Here is a 12,541-nt window from a genome sequence, read left to right on the forward strand (position 1 = left end):
GCAGTGGATGGTTATGGGCTGAGCTTGAGTCCATCCCGGGCAGCACACCTTCCCTGCCCACGTTCCTATCCCACTGCCTGCTGCCCATTACCTGACATCAGGGACCGCTCTGTTGCTGCTTTCCTCAGGGAAGCATTTAGAGGATGCATTGTTCTGTGTGGGACACACCTGTGCAGGGAGATGGCGTGTCCCCTGAGGCTTCCGTTCATAAGCCACTTCCTAGTGGCTCCAGGACTGGCATCAGCAGGTCAGCCGTCAAGGAATCACCATCTTCGGACAAGCTTCAAAGGCCCCCTCTGGTTGCATGTCTTTACCCAGGGCGGACATGCCAGGGGATTTATCCTTTCCTGGGGCTTGTTGTTGTCACTGTTGTTTAGTTGCCAAGTTGTGTCCAACTCTTTTGTGACCCCATAGACTGTAGCTCACCAGGCTCCTCTGACCATGAGATTTCCCAGGCAAGAATACTGGGGTGTGTTGCCTTTTCCTTCTCCAAGGGCTCTTCCTGACCCAGGGATCAAACTCACGTCTCCTGCATTGGCAGGTGGGTTCTTTAACACTGAGCCACCAGGGAAGTCCTTCCTGGAACTTAGGAGGAGGAAATATTGAGTCACCTGGGGACGAGAGGAAAATAAGAATGTCCCTGTGGACAAAATCATTTTAAATGGAGGCTTTTAGAGAGCACTAAAATCTTAGCCAGCTAGCCAGAAATGGTTTGGTGGGGTACATTTTGCTTGTCTTGGGTCACTCTGGTTGTGATAATAATCAGAAATGTTTATATCCCATGGAGAGAGTACCTATGGAAACAGGCCAGATCCTCCTGAGAAGGCCTCAGAGATGCTAAACCCAAAAAGGAATGGTCCTGCGTTTCTGACTCGGGAGATCCAGAGAAGCACAGGAGCTGTTGGTTGTAAATTGCTTAAAGCAGAAGCCCCTGGTGGCTGCTCCCAAGTTCATGGCTATCTGCCGTAGATGGTAGCAGCCAAGATTCCAATTCCCACCTCACCCTCCACACGTGACTTCAGATCCAAATCTCAAGAGAAAGGAGAAAAGGGATCTTATGAAAATAGGATTGGAGGCACTTTATTATAAGAGTTCCAGAGGACGAGTTAGGAGTAATTCAAGAGCAGGCGCAGAAAAGAAATCTGTAAGCCTTGTAAGACATTCAGCAAGAAGGTTATTTCCAGCATGGCTGGCTGATTAAGAGGCACCCTGTGAGCAAGAATTCTGCTGGTTTAGAACAGAGGCAAAATGTTGTCATTTGAGAACCCAAAGTGAGGAAAGACCAGCCTTGATCTCTTGGTCATGCTCAGCCTTTTTCTTTGTTTTCACTTTCTTTTCCAAAACAGATCGATTTGGGTCTCTGAAAGAATAGATAAGCCAAGGTTAACAGGTGAGTGATAGGTAGCCGTCCACCCTGTGTGTGTGCACGCTAGTCACTCAGTCGTCCCACTCTGCAACCCCGTGCACTGTGGCCCACCAGGCTCCTCTGTCCATGGAATTCTCCAGGCAAGAATACAGGAGTGGGTCGCCATTCTCTTCTCCAGGGAATCTTCCCGACCCAGAGATTGAGCCCAGGTCTCCTGCATTGCAGGCAGATTCTTTTACCATCTGAGCCACCAGAGAAGCCCCGTTGTCCACCCTATGAGTATGAATTTTCAAGAAGGGCCCTCTATGACCTTTCTCGGTTTGCTGCTCTGTCCAATGCCCTGTAAGAGGTGATAAACAAAGGCAGAAGGGCTCTAGGCACAGCTGGAAGGTTAAGATAAAAGAAAACACACAGTTGAGGTTTCAACACACATCAACCTAGACCCACAGACAGGAGTGAGGGGCTGGTCAGTTGGAGATGAAAGGGGACCTGCTTCCCAGGGAGCTCAAGGAGAACTGAAGCATCAGAAAATGTGTAGGAGCAGATGTCTTCCGATTCTTTTCCATTGAAGCAATTCTGTATTTTATGGGTTTGAGAGTCTTTGAAATGTTAAAGTTTATGCCTTAAAATGCACCAGAGACAAATAAGACAGTCGCCAACCTGTCTGGAGAAGGATTGTGAGGGACTCAAGATGCATAGAAAGTTACAAGATGAAATCCATGGTTTGGGGCGCACCATTGCCCTCTATTGGATTAAATAAATCAAACCTTTAATGTGGGTGCATGTTTCATTATCTCTGGCTGAGTCTGCCAAGAAGTCAGGGCACCTTTGAATGGGAAATTAATCGATCCTTGTAAATGGGTCCTTCCATCGGCTGCCCCTCTTCTGAGGAAATCAATTACAGTTGTAATTCTGATGGCAGGTCGTTCATCATGTTGCCAGTCTCTCAGCAAGCATTTGCTAGGTGCCACTAAGCACTGGCGAGGTAGCACAAGGCATGTAAGGAGAAATAACAGCAACTGCTGGTACTGTTCATCAGATGCCTACTGTGTGCCAGAGTCTTTATACACATTTACACACAAGACCCCCATGAAGTAAGGGTGGCTGCTACCGGGTTAGGATGGCAGGAGGAGAAGGGGATGACAGAGGATGACATGGTTGGATGGCATCACCAACTTGATGAACATGAGTTTGAGCAAGCTCTGGAAGTTGGTGAAAGACAGGGAAGCCAGGCGTGCTGCAGACTATGGGGTCTTAAAGAGTCAGACATGACTGAGAGACCGAACTGAACTGAATCAGGTTGAGGATGAAGAAGCAGGATGCTTGGGAAGTAAATGGCATGTCTGAGGTTCAAATACAGGTTCATCTACTCATGAGACCCCAGGAAGTTTACAGACTACCAGGGGAGATAGGATATAGCTAAAAACATCTACATGGGACTTCCCTATCCAGTGGTTAAAACTCCTCTCTTCCACTGCAGGGGACACAGGTTTGATCCCTGGTCCGGAAACTAAGATCACACATGCCTCAGGGCATGGCTGAAAGTATATAAATAATAAAATAAAAATAGCCTATTCCCAAACTCTCTAAAAAACAAAAAGAAAATTTTTAAAGACTATATGGGGTCTGTAAACTATGGCCAGTAGGTCAAATTTGACTCATGTATTTTTCCCACAAATGAGATGGTTTTCACTTTTTTGAACAGTGGGGCAAAATTATAATAATAATATCTTTTGGCATGTAAAAATTATATGAAATTCAAGTTTCAGTGAGCATAAATAAAACTTGTTGTTTTTCAGTCTCTAAGACGTGTCTGACTCTTTCCAACCCCATGGACGGCAGCACACCAGGTTTCCCTTAACCACCTCCTGGAGTTTGCTCAGACTCACATCCATTGAGTCGGTGACGGCATCCAGCTGTATTAGAACCCAGCTCCTCCTGCTGGTTTACTGTTCTCTCAGGCTGCCTGCCTGAAAAAGGACAGACGCCTGGTCGTGGCATAGTCTGTACAGCCCCCAGAGCTGAAAATCTCTTCTCTCTGGTCCTTTGCAAAAACGGTCTGGAGGATTACTAGTCTATACTCGGGCTTCCCCAGTGGCTCAACAGGTAAAGAATCCACCTGCAATGCAGGAGATGAGAGTTGATCCCTGGGTGGGGAAGATCCCCTAGAGGAGGGAATGTCAACCCACTCCAGTATTCTTGCCTGGGAAATCCCATGGACAGATGAGCCTGGTGGGCTACAGTCCATGGGGTTGCAAAGAGTTGGGCACAACTGAGCCCGCACACACACACACACACACACACACGTCTATACTCCAAGGTAAAATGTTATATATCAATATATATAGGTTTTTACAAAGCATTTGGGGGTTAAGAAAAGGGTAAACTAAATTTATTTAACCCACTATGTAAGGTGGGAGAAGATACACAGGTGCGATCTATTTTAAGACTCAGTGCACGAAAAAACCCAGCCTTTAAAACAGAGAAATTAAAAGGTAGCTATTTGCATAACAAATTTTCCCTTTCATTTAATACAGGGATTCACCATGGGGTTCCTTTGTAGAATGAGTCTCCATAATGCACGCTAATATGATTCCATTTACAAATACTCTCTTCATAATAACTCTTCAAGAACAGATCTGTTGTGTACAGTGAGGCTTAGCGAGCATCATTTTTTCCTGGCAGCATAAGGTTTCCCACATCTGAAAAGCCACTGACCTTGTCAATTTAGGCGGGGAGGTGGGGAAGTGCTTCCTTCCCACTGCCTCCAAGAAGGGCTTTGCCTGGCAGATTGAAAGGGTGAGGATTTCAAGCATGTGTGCCTGGGACATCCCATGGACAGAGGAGCCTGGCAGGATACAGTCCATGGGGTCACAAACAGACACGACTGAGCACGCACACAGGATTCCTTCTTTCCCTGGGGCCTGAGCCTGCATCTTCCACCAGCTCTGGGCTGTTATGCAAATACTCTTTTTCAGAGATACAGAAAACGAAAGCCTTGGCTGTTCATAGCCAAATTAGGAGGAGCTGAAATTGTTCAAGAAGTTGCTTCCCTGGTACCATTTTGATGGAAACTATGTATTTCTTCTGAACACATCCCCTGACTTTGGCTTTCAAATGCAGACTCTTTTAAAGAACTGTCTCCCAACTTTTGTTTTCATCCTCTGTGGTGACATATTTTAGAAGCAGATAAACATCCGTAGTATATAGCCTGACTGTTTTTCAGGGATTTTGGTGGTACAAGAAACTTAAATGGAAATACAAGGGCAGATAAAATCGTGCCGAGGGCATCCTGTTGGCATGCGGGGTGATCTATGTCTCAGGGCTGCTAATGGGCATTCCATGCCATTTGTCAAGTGGGAGAGGGAGAGAGATGCAGAGGGCTGGTGAGGAAACAGAGCCAGCACCTGGGGCAGGAGCCCTGTGCAATTCAGAGGCGGGATTCCTGGACAAATGCTACCATCCCCAGGCCTGGGATGAATAAGGGGAAGCGGCTGACAGCGGCTTGGCACCTGAATGCCGTCACTTCTTATTCACACTCTATGGCAGGTAGCAGTGCAGCCATTTCTAAGACTGATCACTGGAAGGGAAAGCACATTTAACCCGTCTGTGCGGCTCTCTGAAGAGGTGTCTGTCTTCATGTTCCCCTGAGGTCAGGAGCACTCTACTGCAAACAGCAGTGAGAAGGCTCCACCGCGTTCTTGAGTTCTTGAGGCTGCTGCCCTTTCTCTCTCTGCCCCACCCCCACCTTTTCTCTCGTGGAATTGTTGCTACCATGCTCTATCTCCATCATTTATTACTTTTCTCTTGCAGATGCAGTATGTAGCAGTGGTAGGTACAGACTATCAAACAAAATGGATAAATACTGAATAAACTGTGTTAGCTCTGTTTTTTTTTTTTTTTCCCTGGGTGGTAATTTTTAACTTTTCAAAATTAAAACTAATGGATAGCAAGGAATAGGATATCAATTTCCACGCATTTTTATGATCAAACAGAAGACCAACCCCTGGGGCTGGCACATTTACCATTCTCTGCTATTAGGGAAGCAGAGAATGGTAAATTCAAGGGAAGAGCTTGCAAAGCCCTGTGATTTGAACGAAAACGGAGCAATCCCCCACCCCTTCCAGCCGGGGCATCTCTCTGCCACCAAGCAGCATCTGAACAGATTTCATTTCACAAATGGAAATGGGACACAAGCAAATTTTTTCAAAGTGATTTCATGAAGAGTGGGCCTGTTTAATTGGGTTTTCTGAGCCAGGATTAATATTACAAGCTGGGGAGCTCTGCAGTGTGCCTCTGTTGTTGGCTTTGCCACACCACCTGCCTCCTAGGGGAAGGCAGAGAAAAGTGCCACCATTCAGAAGCAATTTTCCTTCTGCTTCCAGTCTTCTCACTGAATGACTTAGAGCCAGCTTGGACCAAGTATCCAGGCCTGATCTGAGTTATATGTAAGGTAGGAAAGATCTTTCTAAGCTCAAGGTCATCTCTAGAGCATGCCTTAGGTTCTTTTTTTTATCTCTAATGTATGTGATTTTCTAATATGTCTAGCATTTGCCCTCCCCTTGTCTCCATTCTGCTTATTAAGGTAAATTTGCATAGAAATGGGATCTTGGTTTTCGGGACCATTCACCTGACACTTGATCTCCTGATGTGACCAGTGTCTGCTGCTGATACCATGAGGGTGACCCACAGGAACCCATCATCCTGCAAACCAGAGGCAAGGCCTTAATTAGGGAAAGCTTTGCATGTGAAAGTAATGGGGTGAATCCAATCAGCAAAAGCATTTAGCTTTCACCCAGGAGGACAGAGTACTCCTTCCTGTTGAGTGGGTCATCCCGGGTCACAAAAATTTTAATTTGCCTTAGATGGACAGATCTTGAAGAAAGTTCATAAAAAGTATATAGATTTTGAGTCTGGAAATAAGTTTTGGCTGGTGATAAAGCTCAGGCAGTGAGCTATGACATTTCACTTTGGCTCCTGAGATATTTTTTGCTTAATATGTCTTTGGGCTTTGTCATGCTCATCCCTACAAATGGCCTTTGGAAGACCAAGCAAATGTGGAGAATCAGAGGAGGCGCCCCTTGCTATCACTGCTGTAGCAGTCAGCTTTAATCCCCTGATCTATGCAAGTCAGCCCCTCCCACCCGCAACCACCTTCGTAATTTACCTAAATCTCCTCACTTGGGCAGAATTTCCCACTGAGAGGACACATGTGGTCCCAGTTTACTGGTCATAGAAAGTCAGTTAGGTTTGAGGGTTTCTGAGCTACAGGGTTTCATACTTAAGACAAATTTTGCAAAACATTAATGCCAAACAGCAGCGTTCAAGACGGTGTCCTGACGGTGAGCAGAGAACCAAAGAACTTGAGGGTCATGGAGAATAAGCATCAAATTTCAAAGAGAAAACTTTATAGGAGGTGGGGAAAATCAGAAGAAAATTATTGCGGCTTTTGGTTAGACTGTGTTTGCTGAGGATAAATTCATTCTACAAAATTATTCAAACTCGGTTTTGTCTTGGATAACATCTGGTGTCTATTATTTAATTTCATCTTACATCCTTCTCCACTGAACATTATGATCACCCTTTTACAAACAAGGAAACTGAGACTCTAGGAGGTTTACTTGCTCAAGCTCACACAGCTGTCCATCAACAAAACCAGGACTTTTCTCTCTTTCTATTACACCCCACTGTCTCCTAAAAAACCCAACTATATTTCATTCATAAGTTGACTTATTTATCTTTATACAGGTCTCACATATTATTAAGAGGGGCCAATATTTTCACTCAATTCAGAGGCATGAAAATGAAAATTTCCAAAACCATGTTGGCTTCCATAATAATAATAATAAAAGTTGGAATCTGAGTCTCCCAGGTCTAAAACGAGAATGCTTTCTACTCTCAAACCATGTAGAAGATGGCTAAGTTCCCCACTGACCAAAGCTAATTCTCTTAAATGATTCAGATGTAAAAGTGAAAATGGCATCTGTCTAATTAACACCGGCTGGTTAAATATAGCTGCCGAGGGACAGTGTTTACAGAACAGTCCTTCCAGCCCCTCAGGCCCCAAGGTAGCGATGATAGCGAGTCTTCTGTCCTTATCAACCGGAAACAGAGATGCCCCAGAAATGATCACAGGCCAGGACTGCAAATGGGGATGAAAGGAGAGGGGGAAGGCGGTCACTGGCCTTCATTTCCTGTTCCTGGCATCTGGAGATTCAGAGAACGATGTCGGAAAACGGATCCTAGGGGCTCAGGCAGCTCTTTCTGAAAACAAAAACCCTTCCTGTGTGCCTGCACCTCCCTCTCCAGCCTGGAGACATTGGATCCTCCACTACCAACCGCTAGGACTGCCCTTCTGGCAGAAAACACAATGACCACATTATTTCTCTTCCAGCTTCACGTTACAACATGGAAGCCATTGCCAAGTTTGATTTCATGGCCTCGGGAGAAGATGAACTGGGCTTCCACGCTGGCGATGTTCTGAAGGTAGGTGACATGGGGCCCAGGAGAGCCAGAGAGAGTTTAGGTTATTCTGGTCTAATCGCGAAGTTAATCTAACAGTTGAACTGCTTAAACTGTTTCTCAAGAAACACAAACAGTTCTTTCAAAATCCAAAATTCACCTCAACCAAAATGGTTTCTTCTGAGCACCCGTGCACTAACCACCAGGTGGGGTGAAGGAAATCTGATTGTATAAGCCACAATCCCTGTCCTGAGATGCTTGTGGTCTGGAGTGGGAAATACATCCGTGTGCAGGGCTTCTCATAGATGTTTTATCTAAGTGCTCAGGAGCACAGGTATGGGACAAGGATCCCACCTTGAAAGATGGGGTTGTAGGAAGGGGTGGCAACGTCAGTTGTCAGGGAAAGCAGTAAAGGTGAGTCAGGCTTTTGGTGAAAGTTCAGAGATGGTCAAGCTCAGGCAGAGTCTGGTCAGCATTAGGAGGCTCAGCACGGCTGGAACAGGAGGAAGGTGTGGGTGGGGACGCCTGGAAAGGCTGCTGGAGGAAACTCAGGTCAGTGAAGGCCAGTCACACCTGGCCACTCTGGGGTTTCTCAAAGCTTGTCTTCCACCCGCACTTGACTTGTAGTGGCGGTTTGCTGAGCTGAAGAGGCCTTGGACTTCATCCACATTCCATGCGCCACACTTGCATGGACTCTGCATCTCAGAGTGCCAAATAGCACAAGCCCTTAAAGAAGTGATGGGAGAGTCTGTGGCACCCATGCACCGTGGCCTCTGAGCACCTCGGATAGCCTGATCCCCAATCCTCAGCAGTCCATGTAGCCACTGTTGTCTCTCCATTAAGATAAAAGCTTACTATGGAAATAGCCTTGTCACACGTGAGCAGGGGAATCGGAAAGTGTCCGCAGGGCACAAACCAGGTGGAATTTGAACAATCCCCTTCCTGCCCTCTTCCCAGGTGGTGCTAGTGGTAAAGAACCTGCTTGCCAATGTAGGAGACGTAAGAGAGGCAGGTTCAATCCCTAGGTCAGGAAGATCCACTGGAGGAGGGCATGGCAACCCACTCCAGTATTCTTGCCTGGAGAAACCCATGGACAGAGGAGCCTGGCGGGCTGCAGTCAATGGGGTCGCAAAGAGTCAGACACGACTAAAGCGACTTAGCGTCCATGCATTCCCCACTCCGAGTGTTTATGTAACTGCCCTCAATGTGCAAGATCTGGCAATGTGGCTCCCAAGAGCACGCCTTCAATGCTGGAGCTTCTCAAGGTCAAAATACTGCTTGGGCTCCTGACCCAGGAAAAAGTGACCCTCACTTCTTCAGGACCTTACCAAGGTCACTGAGGGGTCTGGGACAAGGTGAGAAGTCCCTCCCTTCCCTGTTGGGTACTGTGACCATGCGGTTATCAACCACTCTGCAGTGTTCTCACCCAAAAGAGGCCCCTGGGAGGTGGGTGTGGGGGCAAGTCCCATCCTCACCTCCCATTTCAAACCAAATCATCTGACTTAAGTTTTCTCTATTCTCCAGAAAAGGAAAAACAAAAAGCAAAAATCTTTCCTCAACTCTGCTTCAGCTTCTAATTTCTTTCCTCTCCTTCATGGCCACACTGGGAAAAGTTCTCTGTGCTGGCTGTCTCCACTTCCTCACTTCCCATTCACTCCACTAGACCCTCTGGAATCTGACTCTTACTCCCAACACTTCGTTAAAGTCCACCAGTGACCTCCTGAGTGTAGAATGTTCTGCTAAACACCTATAGGACTTGAAACTGCTAACTGTCCCTCCTTGCATCTGAAAGGAGCCCTGTCCCACCCAGAAACACTGTACTCCACTCTGAATATTTCCCTTTTATCCTGTCTCCCAAGCAACCCACATCTTCACCGGAGAGGAGCCTGGTACCAGTTAAAAGGAAACCGGATGATCCATAAATGATCCCCATATTGTCAATATCACCCATTCTGCCCTTGACTGTTCAGACTATTGCCACATCCCCTTGACTGACCCCATTCTCTCCTCTCTCTTCCTCCTTTATTTTAAAAACTAGACCCAGAGGGATCTTTCTAGAAGATAAATTAGATCATATTACTTCCTTCCTCAGAAGTGTTCAGTGGTTCCCTGTGACCAGTGGATGGAAATCTAAGCCATCTGAGCTCAACCTACCACCCAACCTCATCATGCTCAAGTGCAAGAACATGTATACACACACACACACACACACCTTTGTGTATGAAATGGCCCAAGTCACACTGCAATGTGCACACTGTCCTTTTTCAGGCTCTCCCTGTACTCTGAATGTCCTTCTTCTGCACACATGCCTTTGACCACCTCTGCCGGGGAACCCTCATGAATCCTCCCCACCCCCCACTACCCCAGTAAACTCGTTATGCCCTCTTCAGCTCCTCCATGGCATTTCACACACTCTGCTCAAGGCATTCACACCCTATTTACAAGCAGGCGAGCTCCGCTCTCTGCACGGAAGCACCACCTCTGCTGCTCTCCCCCCATGCCATCCTGATTGTCTGGTCTCACAGTGGCTGCTTCACTCCCCAGAGCTCTGCGGGGGTGGAGGCTGGGCCTGCAGAAAGGTGAGGAAGAGTCAATGAACGAATGAATGAGTGGGTCATCCCACCGCTGGTCTGAGAGCAGAGTCTTGCCGGCTTCATCTTTGTGTCTTCCCAGCACCTGACACAAGTCACGGCCCTAGATGGGGGCTCAGTACATATTTCTTGAGTTGTTACACTGTGTTTCTGCACACTCATTTAGAATTCTATCAGAAAGCCAAACCCTTCCTTCCTTTCAAATTCTATCCATTGCAGCCATAGTGGTAAAGAGGAAAAGGGATGGGGCTTGTTGGCTGAGTCTCATGGAAGGTCTGTATCATGGTGGTCAGTGGGCCCGCCTGTGGGCCTCTGCATACAACTGTCTCCTCCAGATATGGGTAGCAAGCCCCCGGAGCCTAGAAATTGGTGTTCTGTTTCTTGGGGGTTTTTTAGAAATTGTTTTCAAGGCCAGTTCTTGACTACCCCAGCAATGCACTCCTGAGTGCTCTTTCATGTTATGCCTTTAGTTCTAAAACACTAAACAGACTTTTTCATTAGAAGATACAAAAACTGTCTGATTTGCTCATCACCAGCTGCCTGCTGCAGTCTGTGAGGTCCCCAGGGTGTAGGCCCCAGCTTATTCATCTCTGTATTCCCAGCACCCAAATGCAAACAGCAGTTGCTGACTAGATGCTGATCCCAGAATGGTAAACAAGATGGCAGACATGGAACTCTAGCCACATGACTGGATCCCACTTCTCCTGTAAGAGAAACATTCCAAAAGTCAGGGGTTGAATGTTTCATGTGCGTATCACGACCTCTCCACCTGCAGCTGCACACAGCACCCGGTTACACTTCCCACTCGAACCTGCCAATCATTATTAAAAAATGTCTCTTGAGCCAGGCCATCTCTATGTGCTTCTGCAATTCATCTAACACGACCCCATTTCTTCCCCCTAAAACAGCGACCAAAGAGCCCCCAGAGTTAGTCCTACATAATTAACTTCTTCAACACTTCTGATTTCTGCTATGCCTCTAAGAGCTATAATTTCATCCAATTTTGAAATTCTTCCAGCCGTACATTTTGTCCTCTTCCCACGTCTAACTTATTCTCAGGCCACGTAACCCAGAAAATGATTCCGGGAGGCAACACTGTAAGAGTTAAGTTACAGCGAAGTTGAGGGTAAAACCTCATGGGTTTAGGCTGAACTCCTTGCGCAGGTTTGCACGATGGGGACAAGAGATAGACAAACGGAGGAGATGGAGAGATGAGAGGGACAGGAAGTACCAGCCCTGCCAACAACGGCGGGAGGAAACCACCACCACCACCCCCCAAAGACTCTTCTTTGCTGAAAATGAGATTTTTTTTAAACCCTTGCCTTTTATACATCATAAAAAGCCTATAAATTTGCCTCTTTGGGAACACAATGTCAGGCAGACCAAGTATCACGTGGTGAGGAAAATGGATGGCATTGTGGGATAATCTTTCGGTGGCTACAGGGTGTAAATGAGTATGAGCCACGATTACTAAAATTACAGCCAGTTTTGGGTCAGAGAGCTAAGTGCAAAATGTAATTCCTACTGCGATGAGCCCATTTCCAAATGGTCTCTTTTACTTCATCCCTGCTCACCTTGGTATTTGACATTTGCTCCCCAACCCACGTGTCTTCCCATGTGATGGGAGAAAGGAATTCCAGAGCCTTGAAATTTGGGGGAGATGGCACAGAGTAAAATGCCCTTGTGTTTTTTATGTGATGACGATGCCCTGGTGCCGAGTTTCCTAGTTCTTCTTTTGACCTAGATTTCCTGCTCCCCTACCCCCGCCACCCTCCTCGGCACACACATACCCGCACGTCCTTAGCGATACCAACAGTCACATTTGATGTTAGAAACTATAAAGTTTCCTTTTCTCAGCAATTCTAGAACTCAAATATGGGACACACTTTTATTTCTTCAGAACAAATGATCACATTCAAAACATACACATAGAACACTTTAAAGAACTTATCAACCCTCCGTGTCCTTCAGACCTGGAGTTCTCCTTCATAAGAATATCACGTTGGACAGAATTATATTTAAAAACACAGCCTGTACTCTCTGGAGGACGTCCAAGGATGAGGGAGCATTTGATCCTTGCATCAGCTCCGTGAAGGGGCTGCCAGTTATTATTGCCCCCATT

General features: G+C 46.6%; 1 protein-coding gene across 4 annotated transcripts in view; it reads left to right on the forward strand.

Moving 5' to 3' along the window:
• Positions 1 to 12,541, forward strand: part of GRAP2 (GRB2 related adaptor protein 2) — a 65,906-nt gene that overhangs the window by 38,742 nt on the left and 14,623 nt on the right. For all 4 annotated transcript variants that reach the window (XM_070790447.1, XM_019961840.2, XM_019961839.2 and 1 more), the window contains one exon: positions 7,761 to 7,852. In XM_070790447.1, coding sequence (XP_070646548.1) covers positions 7,775 to 7,852 — 78 coding nt within the window. In that variant the 5' untranslated portion in view covers positions 7,761 to 7,774. The remainder of the gene's footprint in view (positions 1 to 7,760; positions 7,853 to 12,541) is intronic.

Source organism: Bos indicus, chromosome 5, assembly GCF_029378745.1.
Source record: "Bos indicus isolate NIAB-ARS_2022 breed Sahiwal x Tharparkar chromosome 5, NIAB-ARS_B.indTharparkar_mat_pri_1.0, whole genome shotgun sequence".
Lineage (NCBI taxonomy): Eukaryota > Metazoa > Chordata > Mammalia > Artiodactyla > Bovidae > Bos > Bos indicus.